Here is a 23,636-nt window from a genome sequence, read left to right on the forward strand (position 1 = left end):
AGCATAAAAATATCTATGATGTTAACACCTTCAGCAAATTTGACATATGAAGTTTTGAAGGTTGTTGTCCATACAACAAAATAGCATATATATCAAATCGCATATATATCAACATATGTGTAACTCCATCTATTGAAAAAAATCTGCATTATTAACCGGTACTCCTAGTAAATGGAAACATCCAATATGGGGCATTTTGTGTCTGCCTTCTTTAGCATAATGTTTCCAAGAGTAAGCCATGTGGAGTATTTCATTTTTTATTGGGGTATAATATTCTATTGTTTCTTCATCAGTTTATGGACATTTGGATACTTTCTACTTCTTGGCTATTATGACTACTGCTGTGTACAGTCTTTTTGGGGTGGGCATATATTTTCATTTTCTTGGGTATATGTCTAGGAGTGAAATTCTGGGTTATTTGGTAACTCGATGTTTAATTTTAGAGTTCCTACTAAACTGTTTTACACAGTGATTATAACATTTTACATGAGCGTAAAATAGTATCTCTTGGTTTTCATATGCATTTTCCTAATCTATAATAATAAAAGCGTAATATGCTAATTAGACCAGATGTCCTTCCAGATGATGTTCTGGATGAAACTAGGACTGCGTTGGAACCCTGGGTCCCGGGTGCCAGAGGGAAGCTGGTGATGGCAGCCAGGGGAAGGAAGGCCTACTCTTGCACGAATTTTGTGCATTGGGCCTCTAGTAACTAATAATCTTGAGCATTTATGTGCTTGCTATCCATTTGTATATCTTTGGGGTAAATTTAACCTACGCCGTTTGCCTATTTTTAAATTGGTTTCTCATTTTATTATTTAATTATAAGAATACTTTGTATTATTATAACTTTAAAAGGATATATCTTATTAAAAAAGGGTATTAATACCTTTTCAGATATATTTGAAAAGTTTTCTCTAGTTCTTTGGGTTGCCTTTTCACTTTCTTGATTGTAATTTTTGATACACACAGGTTTTGAATTTGGATGAATAAATTTTATCTATTTTCCTTCTTGCTTTTAAGTTTAGGAAATCTTTTATTAGAAACTAGAGGCCCAGTGCATGAAATCCGTGCACGGGTAGGGTCCCTAGGCCTGGCCAGCGATCAGGGCCTATCCAGGCCTTCCGGCTTCCAGCCCGGGCCTTCCTTCATTCTGCGCCACCCCGTGGTGGTCAGCGCATGTCATAGCAAGCGATCGAACACCTGGTCTCCCGGTGGAACTCCCGAGGGGAGACTTTGCATATTAGCCTTTTATATATATAGATTATATAGATAGGGTATATGTTTATTTTCTGCATTTGAAACGTTTAACTTTTTATGTCCCTTTTGAGTTACCTGTTATATAACTTAACAGGGTATGCTATAACTAGGGGCCCAGTGCACGAATTCGTGCACCTTGAAAGGGCCACGAGCCTGTGGTGGGCACAGGGGCGGGTCTCTGCCCATCCTCCGTGCCCCTGCCTGGCCCCTCCCACCACGCCCCCTGGTCCCCTGACTTCTGGCAGTCCTGCTCTCAATGCCACCGCTGCTCCCACACACTGATGGCTTGGAGCATTGGGGCCAGCTCCAGCAGCGGGTGTGAGCAGGGCTGGTACTGTCATCAGGTGCGACCAGCGGCTGCTACCCCAATTGCTCCTCAGGATCAGGGGGAAGTGGAGAACCCCTCAGGGGCGATTGGGGCCGGCATCCGCCACTCTCACCTGCTGTCGGTGCCAAGCAATCGGGACCGGCGCTGGGCGCTGGCAGTGGGTGCGAGTGGGGATGGTGCCGGCAGCAGGTGCGAGCACACTGCGGGACTGTTTTGTGCGGGAGCAAAGAAATTTCAGTAACTACCAGAGGCTTGCCTCAATGACAGCAACCGGCGCCCCACCTTGGTCTGGCGCCCCTGCTCACCTGCTCCACCATACCACCATGGCTGACGCCCGCCATATTCCATGCTATGCCACCTGCTGCTGATGTCTGCCATGTTCCATGTGCACCCGCTGGTGGTCAGCGCACATCATAGTGTCCAGTTGTTTGGTTCAGTTGTTCTGCCGTTTGGTCTATTTGCATGTTAGGGTTTTATATATATATAGATAATTTAGTTACATAAATATTTCCCTGGGAATCTCTGAGCTCTTCTGAGTCCTGTTCTATGTTTTAATTGTCAATCATTTATTCAATGTTTCTGTGCCAAGCAGTAGATAGAGTAATAATAATAAAAAAAGAGACTAATGAAGCCTTTCAGAGAGTAAGTGCTCAGGAAATATATTTGATAAATTACTGAATCATTATTTTAAATCATATAAAGCAAAATATAATATCAATATTTTACATAAATAATATTTTGATCCTAGGTAACTATACAGTAGGTTGTGTTAATTATTTTTATATTCCTAGAGGAATAAAATTTATTTCCTTTACGTTTTAATTTGAATGTACATTCTTCAGACCACTTACCCTATATAGTTTCATTTTGTTAGAACTTTACATTTAATTAAATTCACGATAGGCTAATTAAGGAAATTCTTCAAATTTTGTTTTGATAGTGAAAGCAAGTTGAATACATTGGTGCAGAAACTTCATGATTTTCTGGCACATTCATCAGAAGAATCTGAAGAAACAAGTTCTCCTCCAAGACTTATGATGAGCCAAAGCACAGGTAAATTGAAAAAGAATGTGCACTATCTTTTAGACTACATTCCATTTATTGTTTTATGGTGGGGTAGCTATTAAAGGATTTAATAGCCTCTATGTATCTAGTATTTAGCTAATATATTGGAGATATTAACTTAGATAAATGAAAATATAAGGTTTTATAGTTCTAGGTACTTAGAGAACGATGTATTTTTGGTTTTATGTGTAATGGAAATGTCTTATAGAGGGGTTGATGAATGTTGACTGTGAAAAATAGGTAATATTAAAAGAGGTAGGAATAGTACAGAAATATATAATTCTAGCATTTATTCATGTATTATGAGTTAAAATTTTAAAACTAATTAAGTTAAATTTAATTAAAGTAAATTAATAGTACTTCTGAGTGTATTTTATACATATTTGTTTTTGTTTGTGTGTATTCACCTGAGTAGTCAGTGCATATGTTTTTCTTTTTGGATAATCCTCACCCAAGGATATTTTTCCCATTGATTTTTAGAGAGAGTTAGGGGGATAGAGAGAGAAACTCACATATGGACTGTTTGTCACCCACATGCCCCTGACCCCCAGGGGCCAGGGATCGAGCCTGCAACCGAGGTTTGTGCTTTTGACCTGGAAACGAACCTGAGACCCTTTAGTCCGTGGGCTGATGCTCTAACCACTGAACAACTGTGCAGGGCAGTGCATGTGTATTTTAAAATTAAAAAGCACTTTAACATCTCTTCTCTAACACCCTTTCACTTTGTTTTTTCTTATGGAGAACATACGATCTTTCTTTCAATTTTTTTTGTTAAGCCTCACTCGTGGATATTTTTTTCCATTGGTTTTTTTTTACAGAGAGTGGAAGAGAGGGAAGCGGGGGGGGGGGCAGGGGGGGAGAAAGAGAATTATCAAAATGAGAGAGACACATCGACTGATTGCCTCCCACATGTGCCCTGATTGGAGCTGGGGTTTGAACCTGCAACCCAGGTACATACCCTTGACCCATGAATTGAACCCGCAACCCTTTGTTGCATGTGTTGATGCTCCAACCACTGGCCAGTGCGAACATCTAATCTTATAAAAAAAATGTTACTGATTTTTAGAGAGAGCGAGAGAGAGAGATGGAAACATCGATCAGTGAGGAAGATCATCGATTGGCTGCTTCCTGCACACCCTATACTGGGGATCAATGAGCCACAGGCATGTGCCCTGACTGGGAATCAAACTAGTGACCTTTTGGTTCCTGGGTTGATGCTCAACCATTGGGCAACAGTGGCCAGGCCTGACCTTTTTTTTTTAAATTTAATAAATATTGTTCAGATTATTATAGTTGTTCCTCTTTTTCACCCCATAGCTCCCCTCCACCCGGTTCCCACCCGACCCTCTGCCCTTACGCGCCCCCCTCCCCCACTGTCCTCATCCATAGGTGTACGATTTTTTTTTTTCCCTCTGGGTGTACGATTTTTGTCCCGTCTCTTCTCGCACCCATCACACCCCTTTCCCCCCCGAGAATTGTCAGTCCACCTCCTTTCTATGCCCCTGATTCTATTATATTCACCAGTTTATTCTGTTCATCAGATTTTTTTATTCACTTGATTTTTAGATTCACTTGGTGATTGATATGTATTTGTTGTTCATAATTTTTATCTTTACCTTTTTCTTCTTCCTCTTAAAGAATACCTTTCAGCATTTCATATAATACTGGTTGGGTGGTGATGAACTCCTTTACCTTTTTTCCCCCCATTTTTAATTTAGGTATTATATGTGTACATATCTTACCATTGCCCCCCCCCCCCACTCCCATACATGCCCTCACCTCCCAGAGTTTTGTGTCCATTGGTTATGCTTATATGCTTGCATACAAGTCCTTCGGTTGATCTCTTATCTTCCCCACCTCTCCCTAACCTTCCCACTGTAATTTGACCTTCTGTTTGATGCTTTACTGTCTCTGTATCTATCTTTTTGTTCAACAGCTTATAATTTTCTTTATTATCCATAGATGAGTGAGATCATGTGGTATTTTTCTTTCATGGACTGGCTTATTTCACTTAGCATGATGTTCTCCAATTCCATCCAGGTTGCTGCAAATGGTAGGAATTCCTTCTTTTTTATGGCAGCATAGTATTCCATTGTGTAGATGTACCATAGTTTTCTGATCCAGTCATTTGCTGACGGGCACCTAGGCTGTTTCCAAATCTTTGCTATTGTAAATTGTGCTGTTATGAACATAAGGGTGCATATATCCTTTCTTATTGGTGTTTCCAGTTTCTTAGGATATATTCCTAGGAGTGGGATTACTGGGTCAAATGGGAGTTCCATTTTCAGTTTTTTGAGGAAACTCCATACTGTTCTCCACAGTGGCTGCACCAGTCTGCATTCCTACCAGCAGTGCACTATTGTTCCTTTTTCTCCACATCCTCGCCAACACTTGTCATTTGTTGATCTGTTGATGATAGCCATTCTGACAGGTGTGAGATGGTACCGCATTGTCATTTTGATTTGCATCTCTCGGATAATTAGTGACTTTGAGCATGCTTTCATGTGTCTCTTGGCCTTTCTTCTGTCTTCTTTGGAAAAGATTCTATTTAGGTCCGTTGCCCATTTTTTTATTGGATCATTTATCTTCCTTTTATTAAGTTGCATAAGCTGCCTGTAGATGTTGGAGATTAAACCTTTATCAGTGATAACATTTGCAAATACGTTCTCCCATACAGTGGGATTTCTTGTTGTTTTGTTGATAGTTTCTTTTGCTGTAAAAAATCTTTTTATTTTGATGTAGTCCCATTTGTTTATTTTCTCTTTAGCTTCCATTGTCCTAGGGGTAGCATCTTTAGTAAAGTGAGAGGGAGATCCCATCTAGAAGAGAACTACAGATTGGGACCTCCAAAATCTGCAAAAATTCTAAGCATATCTCTAGTTGAATTCGTTGAGTAGTCCATATTGCAGACCGCCTATTTAGGGCTAAAAGAACAGAATAAAGTGCCCAGCCAGTGTGTCTCAGTGGTTTAGTGTCAACCTGTGAACCGGGAGGTTGCGGTTTGATTCCAGGTTAGGACACATGCCCAGTTGCAGGCTCTATCCCCAATGAGGGGCATGCAGGAGGCAGCCAATTCATGTTTCACTTTCACATTGATGTTTCTCTCTCTCCCTCCCTTTCTCTCTCTAAAAATCAATACAAAATTAAAAAAATTAAAAAGTGTACAGAATACTTGCTCCTTAAATCCTGTCCCCAATAAAACTATATAGTTATCAACCAAGCACATGCAAGAATAAGAATGTTTAGCCCTATTCAGGAAAAAAAAAAAAAGTCAATAGAAACTCTCAGTGGTCCCAGTGTTTTGTAGTTATTCACATACTTATTTTGCACATCTTTTGTTAGATTTTAACCTAAGTGCTTCAGTTTTTGGGGTGCTATTTAAAATTTCATAAAGTTAAGAACTATTTGATTTCACTCATGTGGGATATAAACTGAAAGCAACAAATGGACAAAGACAAAGAGAAAAACCTCATAAATACAGCCAACACTATGGTAGTTACCAGAGGGGAGGGAAGTAGGACAGTAGTAAAGGGTAAATCGGGCCAAATATATGGTGATGATAAAAGATTTGACTTTGGATAGTGGGCACACAATGCAATATACAGATGATGTATCATAGAATTGTATACTCGAAACTTATATAATCTTATTAACCAGTGTCACCCCAATATAATTTTTCTTTATTATTTAGTGTATTACAGATGTCCCCCCATATTTTCCTCCACTGCCCCCCTCCATCTGGTTCCCACCATACCCCAGGCCTTCACTGCATTGTTCTTTGTGTCCATGGACAATGCATATATGCATATCAGTTCTTTGGTTAATTCCTTCCAGTCCTCTCTCTTACTTTCATCTGAGATTTATCACTCTGTTCCATGCTTCCATGCCTCTGGTTCTATTTTGTTCGTCAGTTTATTTTGTTCATTAGATTCCACATATGTTCATAGCAGCATTATTTATAATAGCTAAGATCTGGGAAACAACCCAAGTGCACATCAGATGAGTGGATGAAAAACCTGTGGTACCATTAACACAATGGAATACTATGCAGCTGTAATAAAGGATTTCTTAACATTTGAAACAGCAGGAACCTGGAGACTATTATGTTAAGTGAAATAAGTCAGATAGAGAAAGACCCCAATATAATTTAATAAAAAATACAAAATTTTTTTTTTCAGATTCCAATTGTTCATTGCAGGTATATAGGAAATCAGTTTTGTTTTTTTTTTAAAAAAAATACTGATTTTGAGAGAGAGAAAAAAAAAAGAGAGAGAGAGAAACGTGTGTGAAAGAGAAACACTCATTGGTTGCCTCCTATATGCACATCAACTGGTGATCAAACCTGCAGCCTAGGTATGTTCCCTGACCTTAAATGGAACTGGCAACCTTTTGATGTATCTACCAACTGAACCACCCAACCAGGGCCAGTTTTATTTTATTTTATTTTTATTAGTTGACTTTGTATCCTGTGAACTTGCTCCATGAAGCTTTTTTTTTTCACCTTGCAGATTCATTGGGATTTTGTACTTAATTTAGTCATCTGAAAATATTATCTGTTTTATTTCTTCCTTTCCATCTGTGTGCCATTTAATTACCAGGCATGTGCCCTTGGCCGAAATTGAACCCAGGACCCTTCAGTCCGCAGGCTGATGCTCTATCCACTGAGCCAAGCTGGCTAGGGCTGAGAGAGAATTATTGATTGTTTGGTAGGATTTTCTATTATTATGCTGTAGAAGAATGGTACTAGCAGACATCTTCTTGGTGTTTCTGATCTTATGGGGAATGCATTCAGTCTTTCACCATTAAATATGATTGTTTCTGTATATGTATTTTATAAATGTTCTTTATCAAATTTAGGAAGTTCCCCTCTATTCCTAGTTTTTTGAGTTTTTAAAATGGACATGTTTATTTAGATACTTGTAGGTTAATATGCAGTTGTTAACAACTAATACAGAGCTCTTATACACTTTGCCCAGTTTCCCACAATGGTAACATTTTAGGAAACTACTATATTATCATAATCAGGTTATTGACAGCTACCATTCTGATTCAGATTTTCTCAGTTTTACTTGTATTTGTGTATTAAGCTCTATACAGTTTTATGACCTTGGTTGATTCATATATCCACCACCATAGTCAAGATACAGATTACTCATCTTGCCCTTTTATAATCATGCTTATCTTTCTGCCTCCAAGTGTAACTCTGCCTAACACCTGGCAATCACTAATCTGTTCTTTATTTCTAAAATTTAAAAAAAAAATTTCATCTTCAGCTGAAACTGTTTCCATTAAACACTAAATTCCCAATCCCCTTCCTCCCCAGCCCCTGGCAACCACCATTCTACATTCTGTCTCTATGAATTTGACTACTTTAGAAAATTCATATAAGTGGGATCATATAATATTTCTTTTATAGCTTACTTAAAAAATTTTTTTTTATTCCTTATTCGAGAATATTTTTTCCATTGATTTTCAGACAGAGTAGAAGGGAGGGAGGAGGGGGTGAGAAGAGAGAGAGAGAGAAACATCGATGTGAGAGAGACACATTGATTGGTTGCCTTCCACATGCACCCTGACTGGAGCGGGAATTGAACCTGCAACTAAGGTGTGTGCCCTTGACCAGAAATTAAACCCTTGACCCTTTGATCCGAGGGCCGACACTCTTAACCACTGAGCAAAACTGATCAGGGCTAGCTAGCTTCTTTTACTTAGCATAATGTCTTCAAGGTTCATCATTGTTATAGCAGTTATTAAAATTTCCTTCCTTTTTAATGCTGAGTAGGACTCCCTTGTATGTGTATACTAGTACTATATTTAGTTTGTCATTCACCTGTTAGTGGACATTTGGGTCAGATACATGATTTGCAAATATTTTCTTGCATTCTACTTAGTTTTAATGGTATCCTTTGAAGCATAAAATATTTTACATTTGGTGAAGCACAATTTATCTAATTTTCCCTTTGCTGATCGTGCTTTTGGTGTACCTCAGAATCTATTACTAAATCTAAGGTGACAAAGATTTACCTCTTTATTTTCTTCTAAGAGTTATAGCTTTAGCTCTTAGGTCTTTAATGCATTTGGAGTTAATTTTTGTATATGGTCTGAGGCAGGAGCTTCGTTTTTTGCATGTGGATTCACAGTTGTGCCACCACCGTTTATTGAAAAGGCTATTCCCATATTAAGTGGTTTTGGCGTTCTTGTTGAAAATCAGTTGACCATAGATATATGGGTTTATTTATGGACTTTCAGTTCTTTTGACTGTTCCGTATGTCTATTCTTTTGCCAGTACTGTACTATCTTAATTAAAATTGTTTTACACCAGTGATGGGCAACCTTTTGAACTTGGTGTGTCAAACTTCGCCAAAAAACTGAGCATAACTCGGTTAGTGTGTCACTTTGAGGAAAAAAACATTATTTCGCAAATGTTTCATCCTCAGGAGCAGCAAATGTTTCATCCTCGGCATGCGGCCGCATGTCATCAGAAATGGCTACGCGTGTCAGTGCTGACACGCGTGTCATAGGTTCGCCATCACTGTTTTACACTAAGTTTTGAAATCAGGATATGTGAGTCTTCCTACTTTTTCTTTTTGAAGATTGATTCAGCTATTTTGGGTCCCTTTAATTCTATATGAATTTTAGAATGAACTTGTCAAATTCTACAAAGAAGTCAGCTGGGATTGTGACAGGCATTTTATTGTATCTGTAGATCATTTTGAGGACTATTGCCATCTTAACAATGTTAAGTCTTCCAATTCATGAGCATATATGGTGTTTTACCATTGATTTAGATTTTTAATTTCTCTGAATGTTTTGTAGTTTTCAGAGTATAAGTTTCACACTTCTTTTATTAAATTTGTTCTTAAATATTTTATTTTTCATGCTATTATTGAGTCTTTTCTTAACTTTCAGATTGTTTTTTGCAAGTATATAGAAATACAATTGGCCCTAGCTAGTTTGGCTCAGTGGATAGAGCATCGGCCTGTGGACTAAAGAGTCCCAGGTTCGATTCCGGTCAAGGGGACATGCTCGGGTTGCGGGCTCGATCCCTAGTAGGGGGCGTGCAGGAGGCAGCCAATCAATGATTCCCTCTCATCATTGATGTTTCTATCTCTCCCTATCTGAAATCAATAAAAATATATTAAAAAAATACAATTGATTTTTGTTTATTGTTCTTGTCCTTCAACCTTTCTGAATTTGATTATTAGTTCTAATATTTTTTAGTGTATTCCTTAGGATTTTCTATATACATGATAATGTCCAAAGAGAGATACAGTTGACTCTTGAACAATACTAGGGTTTGGGGCACTGACCTGCTCCGCCCCATTGTAAATCTGTATATAACTTTTGACTATCCAAAAACGTAACTATAGTCAAGTCTCTCAATATTTATAGGAGGATTGGTTACAGGACCCCCTGAAGCTACTAAAATCTGCTTATGTTCAAGTCTCTCCACATCTGGGATAGAAAATACTGTCTTTGAACTGCTGTTGGTTGAATCCATGGATGCAGAAACTCATGAATATGGAGGGCTGACTGTATGGTTATTGAAAAAAATCTGCATATAAGTGGATCTATACAGTTCAAACCCATATTGTTCAAGGGTCAACTATTACTTCTTCCTTTTCAATCTTGATGCATTTTATTTCTTTCTGTTTCCTTCATGTTCTGGCTAGAATCTCCATTTCAATCTTGAATAGAAGTGGCAAGAGTAGATATTTTTGTCTTTTTCCTGATCTTAGAGGGGAAAATAAAACATTTAATATTTTACCATGAAGTATGATACCTATGGATATTTTGTAAATAGTTGAGGAAATTCCTTTTTTGTTTAGCGTTTTAAAAAATAGATTTTAAGCCCTGCCTGAGTGTCTCAGTGGTTAGAGCATTGGCCTGTGCACTGAAAGGTTGTGGGTTCGATACTCGGTCAAGGGCACATACCTGGGTTGTAGGGGTCGCTTCCTGCAACCTGTCAATGTGTCTCCCTCACATCGATGTTTCTCTCTCTCCCTCCCCTCCCCTCTCTCTTCTTCCCTCCCTTCCATTCTCTGAAAAGCAATGGAAAAAATATTCCTCTAGTGAGGATTGACCCCCCCAAATTTTATATTTTAGAGTGGTTTAAGTTCACAGAAAAATTAAGTGAAAAGTACAGAGATTCCCTATATATTCCTCTCTACATGAGCATAGCCTCCCCAAGTGTAATCATCCTATACCACAGCCATATATTCGTTATAATAGATGAACCTACATTGACAAGTCATTATCATCCCAAACTCATAGTTTGCATTAGATTTCCCTCTTGATGTTTTACATTCTAAGGATTTTCACATATATTTTAATGACATTTATCTACCATAATAGTATCACTAGAGGCCCGATGCACGAAAATTCGTGTAAGAGTAGGCCTTCCTTCCCCCGGCTGCTGGCACTGGCTTCCCTCTAGCACCTGGGACCCGGGCTTCCCTCCTCCGGCCACTGGCAGGCACCTGGGACCCGGGCTTCCCTCCTCTGGCCACCGGCAGGCACCTGGGACCCGGGCTGCTTCCCTCAGGCTGCCCGCAGGCACCCAGGACCTGGGCTGGCTTCCCTTGGGCCCTGGCTTCATTAGGCAGGACGTCCGGAAGATGTCCGGTCTAATTAGCATATTACCCTTTTATTATACTAGAGGCCAGGTGCACAAATTTGTGCACAGGTGGGGTCCCTTGGCCAGGCCGGCAATAAGGGCCAATTGGGGCCATCTCACCCAGTCCATTTAGGGCGATCAGGGCTGGCCGGGGGGGGGGGGGGGGGGAGAAGGGGGACCGTGGGAGGTCTGCTGGCTGGCCAGTTTGCTGGCAGCAGGAGGTTGGCTGTGGGAGCGTACTGATCATCAGGGGGCAGCTTCTGTGTTGAGCTTCTATCCCCTGGTGGTCCATGCATGTCATAGCAACCGGTCGACTGGTTGTTTGGTCATTTGGTCACTTAGGCTTTTATATATATAGATAGTATCATACAAGTTAGTTTCACTGCATTTTGCCTCTGTTGGTCTATCTAGTCTTTCTTTCCACGCCCCCCCCAACCCCTAGCAAACACTGATCTTTTTACTGTTTTCATAGTTTTGCCTTTTCCAGAATGTCATATAGTTAGAATGATACACTATGTGGCCTTTTCAGATTATCTTCTTTCAGTTAATAATAATGCATTCAGTGTTTCTCCATCTCTTTTCATGGCTTTATAGCTCATTTCTTTTTAATGCTAAATAATAGTTTTACTGTCTGGCTGTACCATAGTTAGTTTATCTATTCACATTCTAAAGAATATCATGGTTGCTTCCACATTTTGGCAATTATGGATAGAGCTACTTATGAAGATGTTACTATAAATAAAGATATTTATAACAATTTGAGTGCAGGTTTTGCAGTGCACATAGTTTTTAACTTATTTGGGTAAATATCAGGGAGTGTGATTGCTGGATCATATAGGAAGAGTATGGTTAACCCTTTGCACTCGCTTGCTTTTTTCTCGATTCCTTTATTCTAATGCTAACCGTGTCGAGTCACACTCGACATCCGAGTGTGAAAGGTTAAAATGTAAGAAACTGCTAAAATGTCTTCCAAAGGGGCAGTAGTATTTTGCATTCCCATAAACAATGATGATAGTTCTTTTGCTCCACATCCTCACCAGCATTTGTTATTGTTAGTGTTCTGCATTTGTACATTCTTTTTTGTTGTTGGTAATCCTCACCCAAGGATATTTTTCCATTGATTTTTTTTTTTTAGAGAGAGTGGAAGGTAGGGGGAGAGACACAGAGAGAGACAGCTGTGTGAGAGAGACACTTCGATTGGTTGCCTCTTGCACATGCCCTGACCAGGACTGGGGATCGAGCCTGCAACCCAGGTATTTGCCCTTGACGGGGATCAAACCGGGATCCTTCAGTCCATGGGCTGATGTTCTATCCACTGAGCCAAACTGGACAGGGCTGTACATTCTAAGAGGTGTGTAGTGTTATCTTGTTTTAATTTCCAGTTCCCTAATGATACATGATGTGAAGCATCTTTAATTTCCAATTACCTAATGTGAAGCATGTTTGCCATTTTTATATCTTTGGTAAGATGTCTTCAAATCTTTTGCCTATGTTTAATCATGTGCATTTTATTGTTGAATTGTGAGAATTCTTTGTATATTTTAGATGATAGTCTTTTTTAAAATATATTTTTACTAGGGGCCCGGTGCACGAAGATTTGTGCACGGGGTGGGGGGCGTCCCTCAGCCCGACCTGCACCCTCTCCAATCTGGGAGCCCTCAGGGGAGCCCTCTCCAATCCGGGAGTTTCTGTCTGTCTTTGCAATCATATGAGTGAATTGTCTGAGACCCCAACCCAGTTTGGTTTGTTGCTCACAGAATAATAGAGGCTTTTTTTTTTTTCTTTGCTTCATTGGTGGAGATTTCCTGGAAGTTTTAGGATATCTTCCCTTTAATTTTTCCTAGACACTCTGATTTTACTTATGTCTCTCACCTTTGCTCTCCCTCCATCGCCCAACGCAACAGTAACTTTCTCCAGGCTCACTTTGCTCTAGTGTCTAGGACAGTGATGGCGAACCTATGACACGCGTGTCAGCACTGACACGCGTAGCCATTTCTGATGACACGCGGCCGCTGAGGCAGCCGCATGCCGAGGATGAAACATTTGCGAAATAATGTTTTTTCCTCAAAGTGACACACTACCCGAGTTATGCTCAGTTTTTGGCGAAGTTTGACACACCAAGCTCAAAAGATTGCCCATCACTGGTCTAGGAGATCCGTCTGCCACCAGAACTACGATTCCCAGCATTCCTGGTGCTCCCCGTGCTCTGGGCTTCTGCTTCCGGTCCTGGGGCTGCCACCAGAATTACTACTCCCAGAATTCCTGGTGCTCCCTGAGCTATGGGTTTTCTCTTCCTGGTCTGTCTTCGTCCCACGGCCTCTTGCTCTGCCAAGTCCTCCAAACCGCCAGCTCTCCCTCTCTGCTCTCTGTCTGGCGGCTTGGGGAGCCAAGTTCCCCAAGCCGCTCCACTCTCCGCCAGCTCTCCCACTCTGCTCTCCGCCCAGCACCTATGTATGCAAATTAACCCTGCATCTTTATCAGGGTAATTTGCATACTCACTCCTGATTGGCTGGTGAGCGTAGTGGAGGTACTGTCAATTTACATGTTTCTCTTATTATATAGGATTGCTTTCAGAGAGGAAGGGAGAGGGAGAGAGAGATAGAAATATCAACGATGAGAGAGGACCATTGATTGGCTACCTCCTGCATGCCCCCCACTGGGGATCGAGCCCGCAACCTGGGCATGTGCCCTTGGCCGGAATCAAACCTGGGACCCTTCAGTCTTCAGGCTGATGCTCTATCCACTGAGCCAAGCAGGCCAGGGCTAGATGATAGTCTTTTATCAGATACATCTTTTGCAAATATTTTCTCCCAGTCTGTAGGAGAGAGACTTGTTTTTTATTTTCTTGAAGTTTGCTACTATTTTGTTGGACTTTTGCATCTATATTCATAAGTTATATTGGTCTGTAGATTTCTAAGTGATATTGGTCTGTAGGTTTCTCTTTTTATGGTATTTTTTGTATGATACTGGTCTCATAAAATGAGTTGGGAAATGTTCCTTCCTTTTTTATTGGGAGAGTTTATGAAGAATTTGTATTAATTCTGTTTTGTTTTGGATTTTTATTTTTTTAATCCTCACCCGAGGATATTTTTCCACTCATTTTTAGAGAGAGGGAAAGAGAGAGGGAAAGACAGAGAGAAATATCAATGTGAGAGAAACACATCGATTGGTTGCCTCCTACATGAGCCCTGACCAAGGTCTGGGCTGGGGAGGAGCCTGCAACCAAGGTATGTGCCCTTATCTGGAATCGAATACCAGTACCCTTTGGTCCACTCTATCCACTGAGTCAAACTGGCTAGGACTGGATTTTTTTGACTGTTTTGGTGTAATTCTGAGTGAAGTTATATGGATCTTTGCTTTTCTTCATGGGTAGATTTTTTTTTAAATTTCTAATTCAGACTCTTTAGTTATAGGTCTGTTCACAATGTCTATTTGTTTTTAATACATTTTTATTGATTTCAGAGAGGAAGGGAGAAGGAGAGAGAGAAAGAAACATCTAAGATGAGTGATAATCATCAATCCGCTGCCTCCTGCACAACCCCCACTGGGACCAAGCCTGCATCCCTGGGCATGTGCCCTGACCGGGATTCAAACTGTGACCTCCTGGTTCCTAAGTTGATGCTCAACCTCTGAGCCACACCAGCCGGGCCACAATGTCTATTTTTTCCCCATTACAAATTATAATTTATTCACATGCCCATTTTTGGGATATAGATTGTTTATAATTTAAATTAATTTCAAATTAAGGCTTTTAGATCAGAGAATTTAACTTTTTGGCCTATTTTTTCATTGTTAAATATATTTTTTATTGTTGATAGTATTACAGATATCTCCCATGGTTGCCCCCTGACTCCCCACAGGTCTTCACTACCCTATTGCCTGTATCTATAGGCTATGCATATCCATAATAATAAAAGTGTAATATGCTAATTAGACCGGACACCTGGATGTCCTTCCAGACGACCTTCCGGATGAAGCCATGGCGGCGGGGGCCAAAGTAGAGGCAACCACCAGGGCAGGCAGGGGCCGAGGCAGAGTTGGTTAGGAGTGATCAGGAAGGCAGGCGAGCAGTTAGGGGTGATCAGGCAGGCAGGCAAACGGTTAGGAGCCAGCAGTCCCGGATTGCAAGATGGTGCAGGCTGAGTTGAGGGACCTCCCCCAACCCCCCGTGCATGAATTTCGTGCATCTGGCTTCTAGTAAGTATATAAGTTCTTTGGCTTATCTCTTCTCGTTGCCCCAACCCCACATCGAGGTATGACAGTCTATTCCATTCCTCCATGCTTTGGGTCTTATTTTGTTGGTCAATTCATTTTGTTCATTAGCTCCATAAGTAAAGTGAGATCATGTGATAGTTGTCTTTTTCAGTTAGGCTTATATCATTTAGCATAATATTTTCCAGGTCCATCCATGCTGTCCCAAAGGGTAATAGAGCCCTCTTTTACAGGTGCATAGTATTCCATAGTGTAAATGACCCATGGTTTTATTTTAAAAATATTTTATTGTTCAAATCATTACATATGTCTCCCTTTTCCCCCATTGACCTCTCCCAGCCCTTCCTGTCTCCCAGCACAAACCCTCACCCCCTATTGTCCGTGTCTATTGATTATGCTTACTAGAGGCCCGCTGCATGAAATTCGTGCACTGGGGAGGGTGTCCCTCAGCCCAGCTTGCACCCTCTCTTATATGGGACCCCTCGGGGGATGTCCAACTGCAGTTGGACATCCTTCTCACAATCCGGGACTGCTGGCTCCTAACCGCTCACCTACCTGCCTGATTGCCCCCTAACTGCTTCCTTGCTGGCCTGATTGACCCCTAACTGCTCCTCTGCGGGCCTGATTGCCCCCAAATATCCTTCCCTGCTGGCCTGATCACCCCCAAGGCTTTTATTAGTATAGATATGACCCTGCACAGAAAATTTTACTAACCCTGCTTTACAATAAGGGCTTGACGATTGAATCATTAGGACCAGACACCAAGATTTCCTTTCTTTGAATAGTGGAGGGAATACTTATCTTGTCTTTAAGTTGCCCGGAAATTAAAATGAGATAATGACTTAGAAAAGTATAAAAGCACCACATAAAGACAACTGTCTTTTTAATGAAGTGGCAAAATGAAAAACACTTTTTATTCTCCCCTTCCTTCCTTTACAGCTTTTATTTAAACTTTGAAATTTATAAAAATTTCACTCCAATTTTCATTTCTTTACATTCAACATTATTTTGTATTGGTTTCAGGTTTATATTAGTTACAGAATAGTGGTTAGACAATCATATACTTTACAAAGTGTTCCCCGATATTTCTAGTACCCACCTGGCATCATACCATCATTACAACACTACTGACTATATTCCCTATTTAAGTGACAATGGGTTTACAGGTTCCTTTCAATCTTTCTTTTGTGTTTTTTGTCCTTCCTTTTCTTTGTCACTTCTTCCCTCATTTTCTTTATATAGTATCTCAATTGGCCATCAAAGCTCAGTGAAGGCACTGGGACACGCTTCATCCATTTTACAGACCAGGAAACTGAGGCCAATTCCAGTTGGCTGTGGAACTTGACTCAGGAAGCCCTCAGAGCACACAGGAAGCCCTCAGAGCCATGCTCTTTGCGCTTCCTACGGGGCAGCGGCCCAGCAAACAGAACAAACCTTCCAGTCAGGCTTCCGAGCCTCTTTCTCAAGCACCTCTTCATTGCGGATGCTCCACATTCTTTCCTCTCCCCCCATTCTTTACTGCCCCCCCTTCTCCGAAGCAGGTGGAAGGCTTCCCACTCACTGCCTAGGCATGCTCTGCTATGGGGCAGGGTGTAGCGAGCTTGCTTTTGGGTGAAGGCAGGAGCAGTAGTCACTGCCTCTGAAGTGTGAAGGCCGCCTGAGCGAGGCCCATTAGCACTGGGAGCTTCTCTGAATCACGTCAGTCAGTCCAGTACCCTGCAGTGCAGCACCCCTTCACTGAGGTGGCTCCACCCCTCAACCCCCGCCTCAGGGGTGAGGGTCCTTGCCCCTCTGCCAGGAGTCCTTCCATGCCCCTTGATCCCTGGCTGGGCCCACCCACGTCTTGGGGGCACTGCAGAACCTCTGTCTCTCTGCAGATGAGGCAGATCCCTGCCCTAGGTCTCTGCAAAGCTATGAATCTGTGGCCAGAGGCCTGGTCTGGGTCTCAGCAACCACATGCCTGCAATGTTCCCAGGGTGGCGATCGCCCCCGGATCCCCCAAGAGCGCCTGGCTCGGCCCGGCCCCGCCCCCGCACCCCCGGGTGGCGATTGCTGCATGGGACCCCCGGGAGCGCCTGGCTCAGCCCGGCCACGCCCCCCCCCCCCCCCCCCGTGGCGATCGCTGCCCGGGACCCCTGGGAGCGCCTGGCTCGGCCCGGCCCTGCCCCCCCTGTGGCGATCGCCGCCCGGGACCCCCAGGAGCGCCTGGCTTGGCCCGGCCCCGCCCCCCCCCCCCCCCCCCCCCCCCGATGGCGAATGCCGCCCGGGACCCCCGGGAGCGCCTGTCTTGGCCCGGCCCCGCCCCCCCCCCGGTGGCGATCGCCGCCCGGGACCCCCGGGAGCGCCTGGCTCGGCCCGGCCACGCCCCCCAGGGTGGCGATCGCCCCCCGGGACCCCCGGAACTAAGAGGATTGGGCGCCGCTATCTTGGTCTTCTCAACGGCCGGATAGGCCACCCGGAGTCCCGCCCCCAGTCTCTCACAGGCCCAATCATGGGCATAGCGGAGGTGCGGTCAATTTGCATGTTTCTCTATTATAAGGTAGGATGCATGCATACAAGTCCTTTGGTTGATCTCTTACCCTCCCCTGTCTTCCCTCTGAGGTTTGACTGTCTGTTCAATGCTTCTATGTCTCTGGATCTATTTTTGTTCATCAGTTTATGTTGTTCATTATATTCCACAAATGAGTGAGATCATGTGATACTTATCTTTCTCCAACTGGCTTATTTCGCTTAGCCTAATGCTCTCCAGATTCATCCATGCTGTTGCAAATGGTAAGAATTCATTTTTCACCTCAGCGGAGTATTCCATTTTTACAGCAGCATAGTATTCCATTGTGTAGATGTACCACAGTTTTTTAATCCACTCATCTGCTGATGGGTACTTAGGCTGTTTCCAAATCTTAGCTATTGTAAACTGTGCTGCTATGAACATAGGGGTCTATATATTCTTTCTGATAGATGTTTTAGGATTCTTAGGATATATTCCCAGAAGTGGGATTGCTGGATCAAATAGCAGTTCCATTTCTAATGTTTTGAGGAAACTCCATACTGTTCTCCATAATGGCTGTACCAGTCTGCATTCCCACCAGCAGCGTACTAGGGTTCCTTTTTCTCCACATCCTTGCCAGCACTTGTCATTTCTTGATGATAGCCATTCTGACAGATGTGAGATGGTACCTCAATGTCATTCAAAAATGTTTTTAAAAATGAATCAGATTTTAACTCACTTTCCATCATGCCCACTGTTTACACCCTTATCAATCACTCTCTCAAATCTTGACTGGTTATCCTTGAACCCATCTTTCATAGTGTTGCCAGAGATGCAAATGAAATCTGAGAACCTTTTTACCTATTTTGCAAAGTGTAAAAGGTTTTCTGTAGCCTGTACCTGGTCTGCTTTTTCCAGTCTTATGTCAGTCCCAGCTTCTTCTTGAATTCCCTGCCTTCCTTGATCTTCTGTACTCTCTTGTGTCTATACTTGTTAGAATTCTGCTGGAGAATCTCCCTTCTCTCTCACCCCACCCCCTCACCTGAGGATTCCTACTCTTCAAGTCTTAGCTCAAACATTACTTTCTTTCTCAACTAAGTTTTTCCTCATTCTTCCATGTGAATTGAGATCAATTTAGTACATCTATACTAATAAAAGGGTAATATGCTAATTAGACCGGGAGACCTTCTAGGAGACCTTCTGGACAAAGCCATGGTGGTGGGGCTGAGGCAGAGGTGGTTAGGGGCGATCAGTCCAGCAGGGGCGGGCAGTTAGGGGTTATCAGGCCGGAAGGGGGGGCATTTGAGGTTGATCAGGTGGGCGGGAAGAGTGGTTAGGGGCGATCAGGGAAGCAGGCAGGTGAGTGGTTAGGAGCCTGCGGTCCCAGATTGCGAGAGGGATGTCCAACTGCCGGTTTAGGCCCCCCCTGCCGGCAGTTGGACATCCCCCGAGGGGTCCCAGATTGGAGAGGGTGCAGGTCAGGCTGAGGGATACCCCCCTACACAAATTTCTTGCACCGGGCCTCTAGTTGTATTATAATTATTTAGATACCAGTCTTTCCCATTAGACTGTGAGCATCTTGAATACAGATACTTTTAAATTAATTTTTCCCCTGGCATCCAGCAGTGTCTTTCAGAAGGGTCCTCAGTAAACATCCACTTACTCTGTAGCCATTTTTAATCTGCCACAATGTCTATTCTTTTTTTTTTTTTTAATATATTTTTACTAGCGTTCCCGTTGCAGGAAAAATCCTGCAATAGGGTTTCCTGCTGCACTCTACCCCGCCCTGCCTGCTCTCCTCCCTTGTCCCCCACCCCGTGTTCTCCGCCAGCCCCCCTGCTTTTCTCCCTTCTCTGCCAGCCCGCTCTCCTTCCTTCTCCCCTGGCCCCGCCTCTGCTCCTCCCTTCTCCCCCGGCCCGCCTTCTCTGCCAGCCCGCCTGCTTTTCCCTTCTCCCCTGGCCCCGCCTCTGCTCCTCCCTTCTCCCCCGCCTCGCCTTCTCCGCCAGCCCGCTCTCCTTCCTTCTCCCCCGGCCCCACCTCCGCTCCTCCCTTCTCCCCCGGCCCCGCCTCCGCTCCTCCCTTCTCCTCCCCCTGGCTTGCTTGCTTCTCTGCAGCTTTGCTCCCTTCTGCAGCTCTTGGCTTCTTTCTACGCTGTATTGATATGCAAATTAGCCGCCATCTTTGTTGGGGTGATTTGCATATGAGTCCTGATTGGTTGGTGGGCGTGGCTTGGGCGTAGCGAAGGTGCGGTCAATTTGCATATTTGTCTATTATTAGATAGGATTGATTATTTACAGAGAGGAAGGGAGAGAGATAGAGAGTTAGAAACATCGATGAGAGAGAAACATCGATCAGCTGCCTCTTGCACACCCCCTACTGGGGATGTGCCCGCAACCAAGGTACATGCCCTTGACCGGAATTGAACCTGGGACCCTTGAGTCCGCAGGCTGACGCTCTATCCACTGAGCCAAACCGGTTTCGGCACACAATGTCTATTCTTGAGTCAGTTTCAATAGTTTGAGTGTGTTTAAGAATTCATCCATTTTATTTAGGTTATCTCATCTTTTGGTGTACAATTGTTCAAGATATTTCAATATACTCCCCCTTTTAAAATATACATTCTTCTCAATTTCTGAGAGGAAGGGAGAGGAAGAGAGAAACATCAATGATGAGAGAAAAATCATCAATCGTCTGCTTCTTGCACACCCCCCTCTGGGGATCGAGCTGCAACCTGGGCATATACCTTGAACGGGAATTGAACCAGTGACTTCTTGGTTCATGGGTCGATGCTCAACTGCTGAACCACATCTGGCTGGGCAATCTCCCCTTTTAAAATAGTTAGTGACTTCCCGTCTTTAATTTCTGATTCTAGTATTTGAGTTTTGTCTCTTTTTCTTGACTAATCTAGTTTACACTTTGTCAATTTTGTTCATCTTTTCAAAGCATTACAGTGTGGGTTTCCTTATAGCTTCTATGGATTCAACCAAACATGGATTGAACATTTTTGGAAAAAAATTATGGTTTTGGTGACGTGTACTATGTAGTTGGCCTGTGATGGTTCGTCCGTACTGAATATGTATATGTTTTTTTTCTTGTCATTACTCCATAAATAATACAGTATAACAAATATTTATGTAGCTGTCATATTATTTGAGGCATTGGAAGTAATCCATAGATGATTTAAAGTATATGGTAGGATGTGTGTAGGTTAAATGCAAGTACTTCGGCATTTTATTTAAGGGACTTGAGCCCTCTAGGATTTTGATATCCACTGAGGGACCACATCAAGTATCACTGATTTTTCTCTATCGCTTTTCTATGCCCAGTTTCATTAATTTCCTCTCTAATCTTTATTTCCTTCTCTGTGTTTTCTTTAGAGTTTGCTGTTATTTTACAGTATCTTTTTTACAATTTATTTATGTATTTATTTATTTAATTAATTTATTTTTGTTTGTTAATCCATACCCGAGGATATTTTTCTATTGATTTTTTTTAAGGGAGAGTGGAAGAGAGAGGGAAAGACAGAGAAAAACATTAATGTGAGAGAAACACGTCGATTGGTTGCCTCCTGCATGAGTTCCGACCAGGGCCTGGGCCAGTAAGGAGCCTGCAACCAAGGTACGTGTCCTTGACCGGAATCATACCTGGGATCCTTTGGTCCACAGGTCGATGCTCTAGCCACTGATCAAAACTGGCTAGGGCAGAGACATACGATTTATTAGTAGTATGATTTTATTTTTAGTAGGAGATGAAGCTTAAAATTTCTTTTAAGAGATTAAGCCTTAGACAATTATAATAGGGAATGGTTTGCTACCAGACTACTCTTTTTTGAAATTTAAGAGTGATTTTAGTCAGACAACTCTTCTGGGAATAAATTAATGAATACTGTCATGCTTTATAGATTAAAAAATGTGTTTGTAGAGTTGTAGGTTTTGCTGTTCTGTTTGATAATGGATTGAAGAGATAAATAATGTTTTTATTTCTTCTCTTTTAAGATAAAATCATTGGTACTGGAAATAACTCTGATATGATGGAAAACAGCAAGGAAGAGGTAAGAATAATTTGAAACATTTAAAATAATTAATAACAACTAGAGTAATGTCTTAGATTGTTTCTATTTAATTCATGCATGTGTTAAATTTATGTTATACTCAAGTATTATTATGGTACTTCATTTTGGGTAGTTGTTCATTTTTAGAAGATATTTATTGATTTTGATATTATTGTGGTTCAGCAGTATACCAAAAGTCAGACAACTGAAGGCTTGCTAACAGATTGATATTTGAATATTATTATATTGTAACAGTGGTGCTGAAGGTGGTTGTTACAGGCAAAACTTCATGATTCTGAGATTTCTCAAAACTGGATAGTCAGGGTATCTTGAGCATTATCATAGGAACCTATCCTGGGATCCTTCACATGATACCCAGGCCTACACTATGATTTTGGTATTCTTTTTACCTAATGTAAAATATTTAATCCAGTAAAATATATTTATTATACTGGCAAAGTAAGAGTAAATTTAGTGTCTTAAATCAAATTGTAGAATGTATTCTGGACCATAATTAGGGTACAGAAAATGACACATTATATCCTTAAAACTCCCTAACTCTGTTGGGATCTGATTATTTCTAGATCTTTTTTTTTTGTCTTTGTTGACTTGGGCTAAGAACATGATACAGAAGTGTATCCTCTCCCTCCCCCTAAATTTTTCTTAAATATATTTTTATTCATTTCAGAGAGGAAGGGAGAGAGAGAGACATAGAAACATCAGTGATGAATCATTGATAGGCTGTCTCCTGTATGGCCCCTTCTGGGGATTAAGCCTGTAACCCTTGCATATGTCCTTACCAGGAATCGAACCATGACCTCCTGGTTAATCCATTGAGCCATACCCGTCTGGGCTCACCCCCTAAAATTTAACATTAACAATTTAATAAAAACTCAGAAAATTATTTTAAAACCAGGAAACCTGGGAGTCAATGAGAATTACATTTTAAGTTCCTTTTAGAAAAATATTTTACATATATATATCATTATATCACTATATCAGAGGTCTTGTCATAGGTTACTAGTTAATTTTAGGGGTGTTTCTTTCAAAGTCTTAATCACCTCTGTATTTATTTTTCACATTTAGGGAGCTAGCTCTTCAGGAAAATCCAAATCGTCAGGATCATCACGATCAAAGAGGTTGGTTGATGTTGCAGGGAAAAAATTTATTTTTCAGATTGTATTTTTTTCTAAGAATAACTTTTTTCTAAACTTACTTGAAGTACTCTTGTTTGAAGTAAACTATTTTATACAAACATACATATTAAAATGCTCAGTATAGTATAATGAATCTTTTATTTATCACTTGGCTTCAATAATTATTAATTCATTCTGACTTTGAATTTTTATTGAATTTTCTGGGGAGGATTTATTAGGTGCTAGTGGCCTTTACAATATGTATATCACTTCTTTTAGATCATATATGTGCTTTGAAAAGGGAGGAAAAGGGAAATGAAATATTGAATGCCTCATGAGGCAGTATGGTTTTTTTAGGGTTATGTGAAATTGTCTAAGATTGGGAGTGGTAGCCATTATAGTTATGAGGAATTTATAAGGAGATCAAAGAATGGTAAAAAATACTTATCTGTGTAAAGTTGCCAGTGAATTGTACATAA

General features: G+C 41.6%; 1 protein-coding gene across 1 annotated transcript in view; it reads left to right on the plus strand.

Annotated features, from left to right (window-relative positions):
- The window catches only part of ATRX (ATRX chromatin remodeler), a 291,152-nt gene that overhangs the window by 41,413 nt on the left and 226,103 nt on the right, over window positions 1-23,636 (plus strand). Inside the window, exons 2-4 of the mRNA XM_028137791.2 lie at window positions 2,529-2,641; window positions 21,966-22,021; window positions 23,108-23,160. Of these exons, the coding sequence (XP_027993592.2) occupies window positions 2,529-2,641; window positions 21,966-22,021; window positions 23,108-23,160 (222 nt within the window). The remainder of the gene's footprint in view (window positions 1-2,528; window positions 2,642-21,965; window positions 22,022-23,107; window positions 23,161-23,636) is intronic.

The sequence above is a fragment of the Eptesicus fuscus genome, chromosome 1 (genome assembly GCF_027574615.1).
Source record: "Eptesicus fuscus isolate TK198812 chromosome 1, DD_ASM_mEF_20220401, whole genome shotgun sequence".
NCBI lineage: Eukaryota > Metazoa > Chordata > Mammalia > Chiroptera > Vespertilionidae > Eptesicus > Eptesicus fuscus.